Source organism: Rhinolophus ferrumequinum, chromosome 4 (assembly GCF_004115265.2).
Source record: "Rhinolophus ferrumequinum isolate MPI-CBG mRhiFer1 chromosome 4, mRhiFer1_v1.p, whole genome shotgun sequence".
NCBI classification, from domain to species: Eukaryota; Metazoa; Chordata; class Mammalia; order Chiroptera; family Rhinolophidae; genus Rhinolophus; species Rhinolophus ferrumequinum.
Window position 1 is genome coordinate 70,552,691 of NC_046287.1, and position 22,045 is coordinate 70,574,735.

At 32.9% G+C, this 22,045-nt stretch overlaps 1 protein-coding gene across 1 annotated transcript in view; it reads right to left on the bottom strand.

The window, feature by feature from the left end:
• Window positions 1-22,045, bottom strand: part of SGCZ (sarcoglycan zeta) — a 797,227-nt gene that overhangs the window by 257,455 nt on the left and 517,727 nt on the right. The window contains exon 2 of the mRNA XM_033104564.1: window positions 15,370-15,564. Coding sequence (XP_032960455.1) covers window positions 15,370-15,564 — 195 coding nt within the window. The remainder of the gene's footprint in view (window positions 1-15,369; window positions 15,565-22,045) is intronic.

Below are 22,045 nucleotides of genomic sequence, written 5' to 3' on the forward strand. Positions count from 1 at the left end.
GTTAGGCCAAATGAGTATGAAACTAACTCAGATACATGGAGAATTAACACTAGGAAATTGTATAGTTCTTGAGATAAACGACCCACAGGAAGAATTCTTATTCACAATTTTCATGAAATAGATCACATCTATTTATTTTTAGAAGGGAGAATATACCAATGCAAGTGTTTAGTTAATGAATAATTTGTTATCTTTCACTAATTTTACTTAAAATAAGGTAACAATTGGAAAACTATTTCAGTATAATAGCACACTGCAATTGCACTTTAAATGGGATCTTTAGGAAGAACTGAACGTCTAGTGTTTATTGGCCTCATGAAGAAATCTCTTCATGCCAAACATAGATTGAATTGTAAATAGGAACCTTGCCTGAACAGAATACATCAGGAAAGTAAGTGAAGGAAGTAGTCGATATAGATGTTGTGGTAGAACAACATGAGTTTTGTTATTTTATGAGATTTATACATTTTTTGCATTTAAGCAAAAGTAAATGATATTCACAGCAAAATTATCGAGTCAAGTTAATTGAATGAAACTACCCATTGAGAAAGCATTGACCTGTTTTAAAATATTCATATGTATCACAGTAGGTACAGGAATCAGACCTAGTTAGTCACAGGGAGAGGCAATTACTTTCATTATGTAAAAAACATAACCAGGGCATTAAAGTTTGGCTTCTTCCCACCCAATGGGAAAATAGAAGTCATAAGTCTCTAGTTCCTCAGCTCAGCCTGTTTCCTAGCGACTAAATTCACTTTAATATAAAAATCACTGATGAGGAAAATTAAATATTTCTTGATCAAATATGCAGTGGCTCATAACTAAAGATTATACTCCCATATAGGTTTTCCAGGTCAGTAAGATTTTCTGATGGACTTGATATTATTTTTAGCAGACAAACATCAGAACAAGAGTGATTTGCTGATCTAGCATGAGGTGTGTCTTTTGTAAAATATGGTTTGATCCTATCTTGGCAGGTTTAAAAGTCTCATTTCATCCTAAAGAAAACAGTTTGTTGGTATTGAAAATAGAGAACTTATTTTTGCCTTTTTTTTTTTTAAGTAAAACTGAACAATGAACATAGTACTCACTGTATTTATGTACTCATTAAGTATTATTTTATAAATTCTTATAAACAACTAGATTTTCACTGACATCCCATATTTTTGGATTTAACTCCAGAAAACAATCAAAGCCATTTTATATTGAGTATAGTGAATTTACTATAATTTATATAGATTTCCACTGATTATAGAATGCATGCTCATTGAATAAAATTTACAGAAAAGTACAAGAATAAAATTGTAAAAAGCAATACGTGTACCACTGAAAGATAATTACTATTTAATATTTTGCTTTTTATTTAATATTTTCTCTATGTGATTATTTTTAGAGACTTGATATAATATTGCACACATTATGTTAAACATACATAGTTTTCAGTTGATGTACTATACACACTTATTCAAAATCAATATTATTTGGAAAATTACTTTTAATGATTAATATTACACAAAGAAATATATTATTATAGCTTTAACTTCTCATATTTAGATCTTCATGTCATTTCATATAAACAGAAAATGTACTCCTTCGGACACAAACTTTCTCCACATTTCTAAGTATTTTTTAGGGGAATACTGGATTTTAAATTACTTTAATGATGTAGAATTCTAAAGAATGGTACAAATTTCAAATTATTTGTTTAGAAAGGAAAGGGAAAAATTTATTTTTATTTTGAACTATGGCTATACAATAATTTTATATTGTCATTTCTAATAAAACTTCTATGTTATTATCTTTAAGTGGTAGGATATCAGGTGAATATGGACATTAATGTGTTGTATATAAATACATACATACACATGAACGTATATATAAATATATATTTAAGACAGATATATTGAAGTATTTTTATTACTAAAAGTAATATTAAAGTAAAAAGGAGAAAATACACGCTAATTTGGTAAGTTGGAAATAGCATTTAAAATACTGACAAACAACACCAAATGCTTTCGAAGATATGGAGCAACAAAAACTCTCATTCATTGCTAGTGGAAATGCAAAATGGTACAGCCACTGTGAAAAAACATTTGGCAGTTTCTCACAAAACTAAACATACTTTTACCATATGATCCAGCAATCACACTCCTTGGTTTTTACCCAAAAGTATTGAAAACTTATGTCCACACAAAAACTTGCACACAGATGTTTAAAGCAGCTTCATACATGATTGCCGAAACCTGGAAGCCATCAAGATGTCCTTCAATAGGTGAATGGCTAAATTGGGGTACAGCCAGACATTGTTTAGCACTAAAAGAAAATAAGCTGTAAAGCCATGAAAAGACATAGAGGAAACTTAAATGCATATTATTAAATGAAATAAGCCAATCTGAAAAGGGTATGTACTGTGTGATTCCAACTATATCACGTTCTAGGAAAGGCAAAACTATGGAGACAGTAAAAGGATCTGGAGTTAGGTGTTGGGGGAAGATAAATGAATAAGTGGAACACAGAGGATTTTTAGGACAATGAAACAAAAAATGGATGATACTATAATGGTGGATACATGACATTATACATTTGTCAAAACCCACAGAATGTACACCAAGAATGAACCCTAATGTAAACTATGGATTTAGGTGCTAATTATGTGTCAACGTAATTTCATCCATTGTAACAAATACGCCGATGCGGTGGGGACGTTGGTGGTGAGGGAGGCTGTGCACATGTGGGGCAGGAAGTGTACAGGGACTCTATACCTGCTGTAAACCTAAAACTGCTCTAAAAAATAAAGCTTCAAGAATGAGAAAAAAAAAGTATTTAAACTGTTGTTTTAATTGAATTTCTTAGGATACTAGTGAAGTGTGTAGTCCATTCATCCTATGAATCTTGACTGCACTTGTGACTTTCTTTGCTAATGGAATGCTCAGACTTGAGCAGTGATGGTCAACCAGTTTTTATTCTCAGGCATCAGAGGTCTTGCATATCTATCTATCTGATCTCTCTATCTATCTTCTCTCTCTCTCTCTCTCTCTCTCTCTCTCTCTCTCTCTCTCTCTCTCTCTCTCTCTCTCCCTTGTAATTTCTAACTTGTTAAGAATGGCTGCTGTACTGGAGAATGAAAGACATGATGCACTAACTCCAGCCAACAGTCAAATGACTGCCAAATACGGGGATGAGGCATCCTAAACCAGCCAGCTACAAGATGACTGCAGATCCATGAGAAAGTCCTGCCAACATTAGATGACGGAACTGTCCAGTCAATCTGCAGATTCCTGCATTAATTGAATGTTTGTTTTGAACTACTGAGATTTGTGGCAATAGATCACTGATACGTTGTACCTGTTTAAAATGCCTGTTAGTATATAAAAAGTTGAGCATGCCTATAATTTCTTATAAGATTAAAATAGTGTTCACATAAAAGAAGATCACTTTTTATTTGTACAAGTGACAGGAAAAGTTATAGAAAGGATTGTGATTCTGTAGCTTTGTTATAATTAATATGCTATGAATATGATAATAACTCAAGAAAAAATATAGCAACAGAATATACATTAATATTAACAGACATTAAACTAATAACCTCACCCCATTCCAAAATTAAGTAGAAAATATTCAATGTCACATCCCCATAAAAAATAAGGACTTATATGTGAACTTATTAAATTATTGTCAAATACAATATTGCTCATGTAAAAAATTGTCTTTCGTTTAGACTGACTTATAAATAATATTAACAGTAGAATAATTACTATGAAGTTGGAGCAAATTTGGCTTGCTATGCTAGATAAACAAATACTCAAATATTAACTCAGTTACTTTTTAATTATGTAAAAGTGGGCAAGGTTTTTTTTATTTTAAAAATTGAGGTAATATGTTTACCACTGAAATATCATATTATGTAAGACAAAATATATAAAGCACCAAAGATACTGTTGCATGAATGTTTGTTCTTTTTTCCTTTTTTATTAATACCAATATCTGTATTTCTTTAAGTACCTAAGTATTCCCATATGTTAAATAAATTAATAAGAGCTTTTCTAGTGTAAATCTGGGTATTTTGCTTGTTTTTCGTAAGTCACTAACTAGAGCTTTCAGAGAAATACAAAGTGTCAATAGTGTTTGTAAGTCATCAATCAGGAATAGAGCATATCAGGAAAAAATAAGCTAGATTAATCAAAAAATATAATTCAATTTCTAAAATTGAAATTTACCATTAGCTAGATTAAAATTAATATTATAGTGGAGATGTACATGTTTTAAACATTGTTTAAGCAATTTATATTGCTTTTTAACAATCATATATCTTGGACAGTAAATAACAATGAAAATAAATACACCTTTTGGTATTGTGTGCGTGCACATGCGTGTGTGCACATGCGTGTGCACGCACACACACACATACACACACACATATACACTATACATACATGGGTCACATTTATATTTAGGTTTTATACTTCCCTCCTCTAACACTAGCATCAGGAGATAAACTCGGTCGGTTTCTGTGATGACTTTTTAACAAATACCCAATGCTCTTGTGACTTAATTTAAGTCAAGCCCTAGATCAAGAAGACATAAAAGGGGACAGGGGAGCTAACAGGAGCTTAGAATATTTCAAAATTCCTTAAGCTCAGAAATATACACAATTTTGGATGACAAAATATGTGAAATGCAAGTAAGCAGACATGTGATTCTCTAATTATTATTACTCAGTCACAGAATTTATAAGACAAGTTGAAGTGCAGTTTAACATTCTTGGAGATGTGTTACGGACCATCACCCAAGTTTTGGGCTCCAAGCGGTTGATTACCCCAAAGCTGACAGCCATCAGCTGATGTAAATAGCTTACACCACAGTGTACTTATTTGGGATGGCATTTTAATGGTGAAATTCCAGAAATATTTAAAACTGAATATTAAACTACTTATTTAGCAAAGTAAATATGCTTACAATTAACAGTACTAGTACGTTATATTAGTACTATTAATTTATTACGTACTATTGATATATACTTGACCTGGAGATATGTTAGTTTGCAAACTAGCAACAGTAAGGTCTATGGTGCTATTATTATTTAAACTAATAAATTCACATGAATTTCTGCCCAATAGGATTATTTTTATTAAAATAATATATTTGCTTGGAAAGAATAAAGATGACATTTTAATGTCAATTATGTTTTTCAAAAGCAAATGGTTACCCTTTTTACACAAAATAGCAAAATGTTAACTGTTCTTAAGATAATTACCATTATTTCATTTTAAAACTTAAGCCCCCTCCCAAATTTCCTACCAAAATAGTCAAATTATGTAAGACATACTATATACTAATATTTGTGAGAATAAGCACATGTGCACATATTACCTTAAGTTCAATGTGATATACTATTTTATGTTCTGGCTGTAAGTCACCCACATAGGCGAGTGATGTTCTCTTTCTGTACTTCCATCTTCTCTATATAAAATGAGGATACTGAATTAGTCCTTTTCAGCTCTATATTGTATACAATCTATCAAACATATGAACTAATAAGTCTGCACTTATGCTATAACTTATTATTGAATGGCAAGTGTTTTTAATCCTTTGTTTTTCCCTGTAGAACAGCTGTATTCTAATGTACTTTATTTTGCATATGGTATGTATAATTTATGATTTAGCTTATGCCACCATTTTGTAGTTTATTTCAGTATAAAGAACTACCACTTGGTACTGGTTTGAACTTGGATAAAAATGATTAAATTTTTCTTTATAAAGTCAAGGAAAGAAAATGTACTGCTGGGCTAAGACTAAGCATGAAAGATTTCATCTGAGAGGGACAATTTGTCAGAAAATTATGAGGAGGTGCAAACAGGGAGTTATAATGGAAGTGGTTTTGCAACATTAACTATATCATTCACTCTTATAAATTGTGTAATAAATCCACACACATGCCACACCGAAGGGTGGTGCAGGCCGGATGGTTCTCCAGCAGGCAGGCTACCACCACTGGTACTCTCCTGTAGTATGGTCATAGTGCCACAGAAAGTAGTGTTCCATCTTGGCACAAAGTGGGCACCGTGATTCATGTACTGAAGAGTTAATTGGGAAAATGGAAATGGCAGCCCAGGAAAGTGGACCAAAGATATGATCCTAAATCACCTTGAGATTGGTCTCTTATAATCGCCAATTGATTATTCCTCAGCAAAATACAGTTTAACTAGGGCAATACGTCGATTGGAATCATAGGGATAAAATAGCTTTTATGAAAATCATTGTCCTTTTTATAAAGGTGTCATTGCTCCATCCAGAAATTAAACCCCATTATCTGCTCTGCCAAACTCAAAAGTGTAGTCATTCTTGGAACTTACAGAGGAGTTTTTACTGTTCTAATTACTCACTAACAATGAGAGATGAGGTACATTCCTCCATTAAGTTAATAATAGTTGAGAGGATTGAGGTATCTTTTGTCCAACAAATTGAAAATATAATTAAAAAGCAGTGATGTCATAAATAGACATTTAATGGTGGTGTTTGATTACACTGAAATATACAGGGAAGTAGGTCATTTAATGAAGAATATTGAACACATTTAATTTTAATTTAATATAACTAACATTAATGTAATAAAATGTGGTGAGAAAAGTATTAACTTTAAAATTATACAGCCCTTACTTCTAACCTTGGTCATCAGTGTGACCTTGGAAAATTTAATTTCCCCAAGCTTCTGTGTCATCAATTGCCAAAGGGAATATAATATTTACTTTTCAGTGTTGTTGTGAAAGTCTATAAGGTCTGGTCTACAAAGAACATAATCTTGTTGAATACAAACTACATGCTAAATAAAAATGGGCTCTCAGACCTTTTAAACTGTACTTTCAGACCTAAAGTGTTATAGACAGAGGGTTATCATTTAGGATGCTATAAACATAATTCAGAATACAATATGTCAATCCAGTAATAATTTAAACCTCTGAACATTAAAGATTCTAAGAACATTTAGGGTAAAAAACTGAAATCCGCTCTATTAGCCAGTCAATCTTTAAGTACTACATTTTCAGTATGGTTCAAACTGGCGATTAATACCCCTTGGCCAACGAGCTGCCTCATTCAGACTGGCCAGTAAGCTCACTTCCAGGTAATGAAGATTCTCAAAACAGACAGCTTAGGGTCATCAAAATAGTAATGATTTTGACAGCTGAACTATTCCTCTTAGAAGTTTTAGATAAATTGTTTTTATACCTCAGCATTCAATTAGAATTTCAAAAGAAATATTAATTATCCCTTCATCATCCCAAGGAAATAAGACATTCAAGTGATAAAATGTATCATATAAAATAAATTTAATTACTAATAGCTAATAATGCATGGAAATAATATTTGCCATTATACATAGCTGGCACCCATTGAGTGTTTACTCTGATGCTCTACCTTGAACACTTTTGTACAAATTCACTCACTTAAGACTTCTAATATCCCTATAGGTGAAAGCCACTGACCATTTTACAAATGAAGAAACTGAATTATAGACGTTAAATAACTCACACAAGGTCATCTCACTAAGCAGCCATTGTGAAGCCAAAATGTGCATTGGGCTATTTGAACTCCAAAGCTCATGCTTTTAACCTTTATGCATATAATTAAGATGAACACGATTATAAACACCTTCATTTATGATTTATTTATTAATACATATGTATTAAAATCCTTTTATGTGTCTAGGCCTGTTTTAATTCACATGCTGTCTGCAATAACTGCAAATTTAGAACAGCAGAAAATGAGTAAGAGTAATAATAGCAAACTCGATAGCTGTTAGCATATACCAGTCACTTCTAAAGAATGCTCATTATTTTATTTCTTTTGATTTCTACAAGAATTTAATGAAATAAATAATAATATTGCACCTATTCTACAGAGTAGGAAACTGAGGCGAGTTTAAACAACTTGCCCTAGGTAACGTAGCTAGTAAGTGGCAGAACCAGGATTTAGATCCAAAGGTCTGGCGCCGCAGTCCGTACTTTTAACCACTGCTTGATGGATGATGAGAGGAGGTTTTGGCACAACCAGCAATTTAAGGAAATCTTGCTACCGACACCAATTTTGTATTGGAAAATACCTCACTGGCTGGTAGTACAGACTCAAGCATTTACCCAGGTTATATAATATTTATGAATATTAAATTAATTCAATTTATGTTCTTAAATTGTTGCATACACAAAATAGAGCATGATGTGTTTGTGGGTTTTTGAGAGGAATGGATGCTTATTGGAAAGAGGATGAGGTTCAGAATCTTTTCTTTTTTTTAAAGTCTGAGTTTATGTTTTATAACAATTCTGTAAGAAATGCAACATTAAAATCCATACCATTTATTTTGCCCTTGTGGGCTACTTGAGTAAAATTCCTCTTCATTTTTAGTTTCTGTTGTTATTGATCCCTGTCCTCTTTCTTTCAGCAGCTGCAGATTAGATTATGATCAGTAGGGACTTATTTTGTTTGTTGTGTGTGCGTGTCTTTTGTTTATTTATTTTTATTAAAGTGAATTAATAAATTCACAACTATCCTAAACAAGAGACCACACTGGGTCAACACATTTCTATAGAACATCTTAATATTTCACTGATTCCAATTATTAAATGAAGAGGCATTTGGTGTTAGTTCTGTTGACTGCGATGGGGAAAATGAGGTTCCATGGCAGAGAGTGCCCTTCCAAGAAAGACTGGAAGCCCGGAAACGTTATTTTCTCTCACTCTTAGAGGCCAGATTGCTTTTTCTAGAGGAACTGCACACAATTGAAGGCACAAAAGATCTGGGGTTTGACAGTAATTTACAAGTAATTGCCAGCCTGTGGCATCTCTTAATTACCAACTGATCTTGCCTCAAGGAAGAAGAAGCAGGATAATCTAGAAAAGGAATGTTTTTACATAAAATCCAAGGTTTTTTGCGTGTGTGAAAAAGAAAAGACTGGGATTTTTCTGTAGTTATCACTGAGGGAGTCAGTCAGAGCTAGTAATTGCAGCTTCAAAGGACTATACTTTCACTGAAAAATTGTCTTTCCTAAGTGCTTTGGGATTCTGGGAGAAAGTGCTATGCTTGCTTTCCTATCAGGGGAAAGCTGGTCACCTTGGCTGAAACGTGTGAAAGGAACTGAGGGATGCCACTAGTTAATGGTGTGTGTGTGTGTGTGTGTGTGTGTGTGTGTGTGTGTGTGTGCATGAGAGAGAGAGAGAGAGAGAGAGAGAGAGAGAGAGAGAGAGAGAGAGAGATTTCAACTAAAACAAAAGCCCACAACACAAAAACGGAAAACACCTGGAATACCAAGAAGATTTAAGTGGAAAAAATGAGACATTAAATTTTAAATTCCTGCAATGAAAATCAATCTGGATCATTTAAAATGATAAATACTTGACTAAAACTAATGTATAATCTATTACATGCTTGGCCAAGATACCAAAATAAGTAAGATAATAAAACCAGCTTTTTTTTCTTGAGGAATTCCCACATTAGGGGGACTAGGGAAAAGTTGGTGGAGGAGTATGAGTATATATTAAGATGAACCATAATTATACATCTAATACAACTAGTAAGTCCTATCACAGAGATAAGATAAATGAATAAAAATAGATATAGAAATAAATTTGTTATAAAGGGACAACAAAATAAACAAGCAAACCAATAAATATGGAAGATCTTCATGAGCTAATTGGTTGTAACATTTGTGGCTTAAGTGGTAGAAATGCATTTGAGCTGGCAATTCTCTGTTAAGAGTTAAGGAAAACAAAAGAAACCCTTACATGTTGCTTGTGGTGATATAAATTGATTTATATCATTTTGGGGAAAAATTGATATTGAAAGTCAATATTCCTAGACATACACTTTGGATTTTAGAAACTAAAGAAACTCTCATACATGCGTAACTACAATTATTGGCATGCAAGTATGTTCATAGGATCGTTGTTTGTGAGAGCAATTTAAACAACAAAAACGACAATGCACTGAAAACAGGTCAAAAGGAGAATTGGTCAATAAACAAGGTATGTTCATTCAATGGAATTTGCAGCAATAAATAACTAAATTGCATCTATACACATGAACAATAGTAAATCTCACAAACATTGTTGAGCTCAAAACAATATACTGTTTGAGGTTTATATACACACGTAAACACACATGAACTAAATAAAAGCATGAAAAACATTCAGGAGTGTGCTTCTCTCTTGATAGAGTTAGGAGATATTGGTAAAGTTTATTTTGCATCTGTGTGATGGTGGCCCAGGTGTTCATTCTATTGTTTGTTATTGCTCTTCTTATTATTTATGTCATATATAGTATATGCATTTTCTTTTGCAGGATACAATATTTTATAATAAATAAAGTGTTAGTAACGACAGCTCTCTTTATTACTGACGTGGACAATCAAGATTGGGTCTGCTTCCCTGGAATGTGTTAGATCTTAAATGCAGGGGCTGCTAGGGTTTATTAAATTAATATTCAGAATACAAAACTGCATTCTCAATGTAGAAGTTAATAAATACCACTGTCTAGACCAGAGAACCATTTGTCGTCTGCCTTCGAAACACAGCAGTAGAAAAAGTGTCAAAACCCCAAGCCTTGTGGAGCTTACATTCTATCTCTGGGGAGGGGAACAGATACTAAACAAGATCATATAAAGAGAAACTATTTTGTGATTAACATGTGAGGAGAGGGAAAAAAGTAAGTAAAAATCAATGAAATACAGTTATTTTATATTTATTCTTCATATATGTCTGTACATATCCATAGACTCTTGGTAAGAAACAAAATGCATTTGGGATGAAGACATGGCTTTGATAAATATAAGAACTGGCTGGATACACAGAGTTCATTCCAAAGTAACAGTCCTATTAGAGAGTGAAACAAAGAAAACTGTTGATAGTAACAATTTTTTCAATGAACACACTAACAAATTATAGCATATTGCAAATATACATTAGCTATCGTAGGTAGATTAATATGGCTACGGATAATATTCAATAGGTTAATGATGAAGATTAAAGAGAAGCAATAGTCACAAGAGTGAGATGGAAATGTGTGATACTTCATTTACCAAGAAATTAGAAAGAGCACAGGATTTAAGACTCAGAATAAGATTACGTATTTCATATACCTTTAAAATTTTAGCCTAAAAATGTTAAAAGAAGAAACTGAATATAATATATGTACTCTCAACTTTAGAAAAGTACATTAGAGGAAAATAAAATGTGATAAAATATATCAATGACTCTATGGCCCACAGCTATAAACAGAAAGATATTTTAAAAGGATTAATAGTATTGTAAACATATAATTATAATAATATAATATAGACACTATTTAATGGAGAAAGGCAAGTGGCAACTAAAAAGACCAAAGTGATTGCATAAGAAACTCTCTTACATATTCTGATTTTTAGACATAAAAATATATATCCTTGACGTTTATATGTGTATAAGTGTATATATATGTATATTTGTGTATGTATGCATTCAAGTTTATGTGTGTGCATTAGGATATATTGTAGTCTTGATAAATTAACATATTCATATCAGATTGAAAGAATGAAAGTAGGATCCCAGGATTGGTGTTATATACAAGAAGACTGTAACAAAATATCAAGATATTAAACAACAATAAATATATCCAGTGATTTAATAGGATAGTTTGCTTTGTCATCCAATGGAGGATTTAAGCATATGCTAAGTGACCAAATGGAGGAAATATTGTAGAGCGACTTCTAGAACTATGTAGAAGGTTGAACTAAACATTTTTTCAATCCTAAAAGATATGATATCTACTTCTTGTGGGATTTCCTTTCAGGCAACATTCATTCTACTGATCATACAAGTCTCTTAAGAATTTTTGTTCACAATTTATCAAATTGATTGTTTCAGATATTACCCATATCTGGGTATGCTAGACTTCCGTGGCACAACATTTATGAATTTCCTCTCCCTTTTTGCTTAATAAATTTCACCTGTGTTTCCACTGTTTCTTTTGATGGCTAGTTAACATAACTAATGAAATTAAGTTGCAGTTGGATGCAACCAGCTTTTACTTGGTACTCTTGTGATTAAACTAATGACTTCATTATTGTATTAATTTTCAATTGTCAAACACAGAAATTATTTACTTAGAATGAACACTTGAACCAAGAAAAGGATACTGCCTGAGCAGAATGCCTGGACTTGGTTGTTCTGCCGGACAAGTCCATTTATATTGAACCACAAAGATATTATACCAAACAACCATACAACAGCCGCGAGAACTTTTGATTGGGTTATACTGATTGCTGGAGAATGAGGTTTTAAAATTTCTCTTCAACTATTCCTATATTATGAACTCTCACTGCCAACAAATTATTGTTTATATCTATCCTAAGTCTTTCGCCCTATAGTATAAACTCATTTTCTTTTTCTGGATTCTCTGCAACTGAATATCTCAATAGCGAAGTGATTTTATTTTCCATAAAACGAGAAGCAGAATAAGATCATATCAACCATACAGATCATGTATAATACCGGTCATAATGATGGACTTCAAGAAACATCATAAAACAGGTTGGCATCTGAAAACGTTTGCTGTGCTGAAAACACAGCATTTTGGTAACTATAATGTGCCCAGTTTGCTCAAATAAAAGATGTTAACAGCCACATATTTTCATGTATTGCAGAGCAACAGTTAAAATGAAATACATTTTGTGCGGATCAATAATACTCCCCAAACAATTTATACACCATTTACTGCTTCTTACTATAGTACGGCCAGTGATTTTTGTATTCACTGCAGCGATAGATATAATCGCAATGTACTAGTAAAAACCCAAAACTGATATATATTTTACTGTTCTAATGTAAGAACATTACACATTATTTCACACTTTTGAAGTAGATACAGCTTCATCTGATGTGTAGTATTCAGAACTGCTAAGTTATTAAGTAATTCGGAATTTCTCTGAACAATTATGAATTACTGCATTGAGATAGGGAATGCTACCTTTATGAAGATTATATTGATTAATTAATTACAACGTCGTCTTTTCTTTTATTTCAGCTACAAATGGTTTACATGGCTGAAGGAAAGATAAGTCTTCTATTTTGTTTAGAAAAAATTAAAAGTATAGTGAAAAAAGATATGCCCCAAATTAAATACATAAACATATAAAAATATATATATAAAATCAAGCTTCCTATGGAAATAAACTCCTTTTCATTATCCCTAGGAATATGTTGACATGTACATTTCGGCCAGCTGAGGTTCAAATTAATTAGCTCCATAGGTGACAGAAACCCCGAGGCCTGCCTGGATCCTGAGGATGGGGTGATTGTTTCAATTATTTCCCTTGAACGGCTTATGGAGCCTTGCCTCAGCAGGAGGCAAGATATTGGGAGCCGGATGCATGCAGCCCTGTAATTATGTGTTTAAGTCTATCTTCCTAATTAATTTCAATATGCTTGAGAAGCTTACAGGGCTTGAATCTGAAAATTCCCATGGTCTGGTCACCGATGGAATCAAGACTCCCAGAAATGAGAACTGATCACATCTTTTATGAACTTTTGAAAGATGCCTCATGGTAGAGGAAATTGCTCCAAATTGCAAAACTTAGAGGAAATTCTACTCTTTACTTCCTTCTATTTTTTTTTAAGTCCAGAAATTGAGATTGAAAAGACTACCGTCAGCAAGTTTGGCTGATACTCGCCACAGCATAAAAGAAATCAGCAGGGGTATACACATGTGATGTGATATACCCTTACTAATGTAATACTAATGTGATAAATGAATTATTAATGAAGTCCAGACATTAATGAGAGAAGGTAGAAGCTGAGCTCAGTAGGGGTAGAATTAGTAATATTTGTGCCAAAATATTTCCAAGTGTGTGTAGGGGGCGGAGGGGAAATGGGGACTGACTGAGCCAAGTTTTGAAACAAAGGAACGGTTCACTGTGTTACCAGAGAATCACATTAAGCAACACCTTGTCTAGTAGGCCCCAACTTCACCTCCAGCCACCTACAAGCTCACAGGCTGGATCAGAGACCCTGAACATATGTCCAGGTCTGGGATGCAGTTAATTTTTCTGATCATGGAACAACATATAGAGTTCTGCACATTTTCACTTTATTTTTTATTCTTTTTTGATGAATACCCTCAAAATTTGCACTGTATTGGATAAAATGACCCTCACTTGGTTTATTTTTCTTTATGAGCATATGCTGTTTTATCATGATTTGTACAGTTATAGCTTTTTCTCTCTGGAAGGTTAGGCCACCTGCCCTCCCAGGCTCCTTCTGCACACATAGTGCTGTCCGTATACTATGAAGAGACAGACGCTGGCTCATTTTCCCTTTTGAGATTCTGTTTCAAGTTAGACTCAGATATTAGTGAAGTCAAAAAGAAGCTACTCTTGCGAAATCTATACAGAGCAGAGATTTTATCTTTTTTTTTTTTTTTCAATGACACTCAATATAGGAAGATCAGTGAAGTTAAATAGCCAGTTTTCCAGTTGTCCCCAAGGATGAAGAGTTCTAAAGAATAATAGCAGTCTGGTCAGCAATGAAAGATACCTACTTGGATGTGAAGATATCTGTGGTCTCTAAGTAAAAGTAGAGTAATTTAAGGGCAGAGTAGAGAAATTTAAGAATTTAGCCAGAAAATATAAAAAAGAGCTAAACTAGACTTTGCCGAAGCAGCTAATTTTTCCAGATAAGTCATACTTATAGGTTTATTGTACACATTCAATAAACTCAAGCAAAATTCATCAATGCATTGTATCATTTTTTTACTATTAAGTTATAAATTTTCATAAAAGATTGATTTAGCTTCTGGTTTATCTTCTGCTTACCACATCTGCGCTCTGAAAGAATAAGATTATTACCTGAATACAATAATGGACATTGGTGGTCCATGCAGACCAGGTGCAATTCCAGGGTTTAGATTTGATCATTCAGGATGTTACATAGAAAGTAGATATAGCGAGGCAAATATACTACACAAAGTATTGAAAAGTACTTATGATTTCTAACATTAATTTTATTGTGAAATATTATCTCAAAAATAGACTCATTTCTTAGATGACCAAGTATAGCAAACAATAGTTCGTGTGCACTGGTTAAACGTTTTCTAACTTCCCAAAGAATTAATGTGCTGTGCTGTCTCATTATCTAAATTTCCCACACTTAAATGGCAGACAGTAACACATGTGTGCCAAGAATAAACATATTGAATGCAGTATTAAAACAACATACGACAGTCTTAGTATTTCAAGACACATATTTGTAAAGATTAAGATGAATAACTTTCAACTAAAAAAAATCACAGAGATGTATCACTTTTTAACCAAAAACAATAGATATAAAATAAAATCTTGGTAGTACTTACCACAGTGAAATTCATAACTTTCAATATCCATATTGTCATGGCTAAGTTAACAATCATGGTGACCAATAGCAGAAGGACAAAGAAGTACAAGCACCTCTTTCGCCATCCATAAATTCCCACTGGGTACAGTTGTGCATTCTCAGCCCTTGGCAGGTTATTCTGTTGTGTTGCTAGTATGTATTGTTCTCGTGTCATCTGGGGAAAAGAAAAAAGAAAAAGAAAAGAAGCATTCAAGAATAAAACTATTTTTTTTAATCAAAACTCAATGTATCTAAGAATAACGAGTAGTGAGTTCTCAAATAATTATCGTTGTATAATTAAAACTAGTTATCAATTATTATAATTAAAAGTGTGTTATAAATCCTCTCAAATCATTACCATCAATGTTGCTTTTTAGAGCTATTTAACTAATGGTGATATCTCTAAGATGTATATTATTTTCAGTGAGGTTTGCCACTCCATAACAGTAGCCTTTTCTCTCAGAAGTCTCTGAAAGCTCTCAGTTCTACTTTCAGTTGTCCAAAACTCAACAACTCTATGCACACCCAACATGCTCATGGAATAGGTTTCACTTGTTCTTTGGAATAGACAGAAAGCAACTGTATCACAAGGTACTTCTGTGTCTTTATCTATAGAAGTAGTTCAGTGTATATTATTTAATAAAACATCAGTGTACTTGCAGAAACCTGTAAAAAAATACATTTTTATTTAGAATAATATAGATATAGATATTTAATTAAAACTTTTCCTTAGGACCTTGTTGGTTATTTATTTTAGTTGTATTTCAATAAGTTATCAGAACAAAACTGATCTCTGAAAGAACGCAACAATATGCTGTATTTTTCTATAATGGAATGATGTGAGCAGAAGTCAGTTTTGGAAAAGGGGAGATGGTACTCTTTGGAAATATATACATTGTTTTCAAATTAATTATTTCAAGAAGTAAATACATTGCTTACTGTGTGATACAACATAGAAATATGAATGAGAAAAGTAAAAAAAAATATACTGTGTATATATTTTTCAGAATTACATATTTATACCTGAAAAATGGAAACTTTGGTTTTAATAAAATATGATTTTCTATAGAACATTTTTTTTTCTCTTTAGGTTTTTCCAAGATTTCCTTTCTTGTGCATGACAGTTAAATAATTAGTATGCCAACAAAAACAATGAATAAATTACACCAAAATGAAAACAATATAAAATTAAAATTACTTGTCAGGTAATATGAAATACATACTATAAAAGTACCAAGTTATAGTGTTAATTGACCTAATCCTATTCTCAATAAAATGTTGAACTTTTTGAAAAATGTAAAAACTGGTTCTTATTTGGCTTTTTCCATTTTTGTTTTAATTTAAGAGCTATAACTTCAAATTGTATTAATGCAATGTTTAATATTGTTTTTAATTTTTTTATGATTGAAGCATAGTATGCTTCATATAGTAAAAACAGTTGCTACCTGTCACTATATACGAAAATTAACTCCAAATGGATTACAGACCTAAACACAAGACCTGAAACAATAAACTGCATAGAAGAAAACATAGGTACTAAACTTAGGGACCTTGGGTTCAGAAAGGATTTTCTGAATTTGACCTCAAAGGCAATGGAAGTAAAAGCAAAAATAAATAAATGGTACTATATCAAATTAAAAAGCTTCCGCACAGCAAAAAATAAAGAAAACAAAGAGAAGACATTTTTGAAAGCAAAGCCTCCAATAAGGGGTTCATGTCCAAATTACATAAAGAACTCGTACTAGTCAGCAACAACAACAAAAAATTCCAATTAAAAAATGGACAGAGTACCTCAACAGACACTTCACCCAAGAAGACATACAAATGGCCAACAGATATACAAAAAAAAAAATGCTCAATTTCACTAGCTATTAGGGAAATGCAAATCAAAACCACAATGAGACATCATCTCATCCATGTTAGAATGGCTATTATCAACAAGACAAATAATACCAAGTGTTGGAGAGGTTGTAGAGAAAAAGCAACTCTTATACACTGTTGGTGGGAATGTAAATTGGTACAGCCCCTATGAAAAACAGTATGGAGGCTCCTCAAAAAATTAAGAATAGAATTACCACATGACCCCACAACCCGTCTCCTGGGTATATACCCAAAAAAATCTGAAAACATTTATCTGTAAAGATATATGAACCCCAATGTTCATTGGAGCACTATTTATGGTGGCCAAGACATGGAAACAGCCAAAGTGTCTTTCGATAGATGATTGGATAAAAAAAAATGTGGTACATGTATACAATAAATTAAAAATTTATAAGCCATAAGAAAGCCATAAGAAAGGATGAAATACTGCCATTTGCAGCAACATGGATGGATCTTGAGATTATTATGCTAAGCAAAATAAGTGTGACAGAAAAGGTGAAGAACCTTATGATGTCACTGATATGTGGGATATAAAACTGAAAGCAACAAAGGAACAAGACAAACAAACAAACAAAAAGTCATAGACACAGACAGTTCGGTAGTTACCGGAGGGTCAGAGGAAGAGGGGTGTGGTAGAAGTGGGAAAATGGTATCAAATCCATGGTGATAGCAGGAGAACTGACTCTAGGTGGTGAACACACAATGCAATATACAGTCGGTATATTATAGAAACATACACTTGAAACCTATTTAATTTTAATAACCAATGTCAATCCAATCAAATTAATAAAAAAATAGTTGTATACATTAAATTATAATTTTAAATGAATTAGAAGTCCTAACATTACTTGATTAAGAGCAAACTCATAATATAAAGAATTGCTTTTTATTGTCATTAATATTTAATATTTCATATTTTCTTGAAACTAGGCCAAAAGCTTTAATCCTTAATTCGATTCCTTTTGGAGGGGAGACATGTAACTTGTAAACTGCTATGTAAGATAAATGTTATGGTAGGTAACAACATGCAACTGGAGTTTACTTTGCCTAGAGATTTTGGTGGAGACTGTATAGTTCTGACAGTGGCTATAATTACAAAGTAGAGAATATATTGCAAGAAGAGGATAAAAAGAACTCTAACGACTATCACAATTAAAGGGAAGAACAAAGGAGAGACAGAGAAGAGGAAACAACATGGATGCAGGAGGAAAGCAGGAGAGTGCAGACGCCTGAATCTGCCTAACTGGCAAGAAGGAAGACCTTCTCCTAGAGCCGGTCTCTGATAAGTCACAAATGAAATGTTGTTATTATTCCTATCAAGCATTTAATCTCATATTAAAGGAAACTTCTGTTTTAGATAGTCTATTTCAACACATTCTATTTAGACATAAAGCTAAAGTTAGAGTGATTTAGAAAAGAAATGAGAATTTATAGGTCTCTGAAATAAAATTTAAAAAAGCAAAAATTACAAAGAAAATGATCCTTCAGCAATGAGTTTCCTTATTTTTATTTTTTAGAAAAGCAAGAGATTCAGTAAATTCATCAAGTGCTTCTAACAGTTTTGAAGAGCAAACTGTATAACAAAAGGCTAGGAGAAAAATCTGTCAAGTAAACAAACAATTTTGTTATTTAATGAAAGCTAATTTTATTATCTCATCATAAAGATGAATTTAACATTATTTCATCTTTTTCATATCAAACTAATTTAGAGTATTCAAGCTACAAAAATAACTTTCTTTTAAAAAGTTCTTTTTTTGTTATATCTCACATGTATGAGTGTTTTTCAGTATCTGTCAGTAACTACCACAGCGCATAGTAGAACCAGCAAAGAATAACAACATACACTTCTAAAAGATTAAGCGAACAATCTTCAATTTGAAACTTACAACCATTGCCTAAAATATTCAGTGTTGATCTATTTTCAATTATTGAGCATATTCTAAAATATCTTGGTTGCCTTGGCACAATGAGAATTTTAGAAGTAATACTGAAAAGTGTTTCACTAAGCGCGATTGCCATTCTCTAGGAAACTATCAAACCAACCTACAAATCCACAGACACTTATTTTCTCAGAACAGATAAGCCGGTTGAAAGAGAGAGAGAGATGATCGTATTTTTCTGAATGAATGTATCACTGTACTAAAATGTTTCTCTGTCTTAGTCCTCTCTACCTCCCTCTGAAATATAAATTCAACACCCTCAAAATCCTTTCTTTGAAATTCTTTTGTTTTTCAGGGTTGCGTGTACCCCTCCTAACTACTTAAAATAATAATCAGGATCCTTTCCATCTTAGTTTTGCAGTTCTTTCTCATGCAATAATTCGTGTCTACAAAGCATTCATTAGAATCAAACAACTTCTAAGCCCCACTGTTTCTTAGTTAATAGCAAGGGCTTCTTCATTTTCTTGGATCAAGATGGCTGTATCAGCATTCACATTAAGGTAAATGTACTTCCTTATAACCCCTTGTAATTCAGGTAAGGGCTGATTTAATCCGGACTTTTAACTTTCTTTATGAAGAATATACTTTCAAAATCCTGATAATGTGAATAAAAATTCCAAGAAGATATTATGCAGTTAAATGAAAGATGGCATGGGCAAATAGAACTAGACCTTGTGAATTTTTCAACATTTTTCTCCAAAGATTTGGAAAATGTGGTTTTCAAGAAAGGGTTATTTTGTTCAGAAAATTGAATAGCATAGCATATCATGACTTCAACATGATGAAATAATCTGAAATGACCTAAACATGGTTCATCTTTAATAATCTAGCTCAGGGGAATTCTGTTGAAGTCTACTGAGCTGGACGCAACAGCAAAGAAATTAACTAGCAGCAGAGATCATTTGCTATTATTACCTTGCCTCACAGAAGGGGACAGCAGTACAAAATACTAAAGCCAATGGAATGTACTGATTTTTCCAATCTCCCAGGCATCGTTATTTAAGTATTTTACAAAAATATTCATAGTAATTGAGACTCTAAGCAGAAATGGATCTTCATTTGATAAAACACGTATTTAGTGACAACTATGAGCAGGTGGAGTTCAAAATCGCTACGCTAATGAATTTCACATATTTGGGGAAAGTACAATAAGCAAATAGAAAAAAATATCAAAAAGTAACATGCTCTGAAGATGATAATAAATAAAATAATACTCATATAATAATTAGACACAATAATAAATACAATAAATATATAAATCATACAATAAACACACTAACATAATAGATAGATTATATAAACAATATCATAATAAGTAGTGATAGATTCTATGAAGATGAGAGGCATGGCGATATAATGGGTGACTATTTTAAAAATGACAGAAAATGCCTAATAAAGCAAGTGACACCTGAAATGAGTTTGAAATGATGAAAGTCTTTGAACAAGAAAGGACAAAAAAAAGATATTTGAATATTTGAAGGCCTAATTAGAGTGGACTAAATAGAAAATGAACAATTGGAAAGTGGAGAAAGTGAGCATTTAGGTCATTTTTTTGTGGGGTAAAGAAGAGCAAAATGGGGCTTCATCTGAGAATATGAAGTCTGGTGTTGGAGTATTAAATCAGGGGCCAATCAAGGCTATGTGAAGGATAAGAGAGAATGAGAAAGAAATAAGGACACTTTATATGAGGCCAATAATTGCGGTGATAAAGCTGGGATCTAGGGTTGAGTTATGCATTCTCAGCGGTGTAGTGGCCAAGGAACTAGAGACACTGACAGACTAGCCAGGCATCTGGGTTCCCTAAGTGGGGGTAACAGGCAGATGATAATTATCAGAATCCAATGAGAATAGTTCTTGATCTCAGACACTAGTATTCTGACATGGAGAGCTCACATCAGCATATGCAAAACTGAAAGTAACTGCTGTGGTTCAAGTTTGCAGGTGCCTGGCGTGGGGACGTGTGGCTCTGAGACTCACCTTCTTCACAGCACACTGCTTCAGAGGCTCTTTTACTACAGGCTGCTACATTTAGATCAGAGTCTGACACCTAGACTGCTAGTATGTAAAAGTATCATCTTCTCCTTTCCAATCCCAATAGTCTGCCCCGTCTCTCAGTGAGGTTTTATTATTTACTTTCTAAAATTGGGGGTGAAGAAGGCCTATGTGAATATAATTAGACATGATATCTTTCTGGATAGACAGGAAAGGCTAAAGAAAATTCCACCTCTGCTACTATTTGTGAGAAAAGAGGAAGAAAATAAGAGGTTAAGGGACATTACAATGCGTAAGATATATTTTAAATTGTTGTTGGGTAAATTAACGGTAAAATCAAAAGCTATTAAATGGAATGCCTTGTTTTATGTTTTGTATGGGAGAAATATTATCTGAAAAAAACGACCAAGTGACTCAGCCATTTGTCTATATCCTCATGACCCTAATAGGGAGAGGATTTGAACAACTTTAAAATGGCAGTGAGGACTGAGAAGTTTGGAGGAGAGTTGAGGAACATAGCTTTTTTAAAAATCTGAATTATCCAAGAATAGACTTTCTAAATTTGCACAGAAGTTTGTGGATATTAGAAAGTTAGTACAAGTCCAGATATTGAGAACCTATCATCTACAGTTCAGATTTTACCACTAAACTGCGAATTTGATAATAAAGCTGTAAGGGAATCCCAATTTTGTACTGGAAGTAATATAATTGGCATCGGTGTTTGTGTGTGTGTTTGTTTGTTTGTTTGTTTGTTTGTTTGTTTGTTTGTTTTTGTATCACAAGGGATGGAGCACGGCGGACTAAATGCCGTCTCAGATTTTTGTGTGGAGTTGCAGTCTCAGC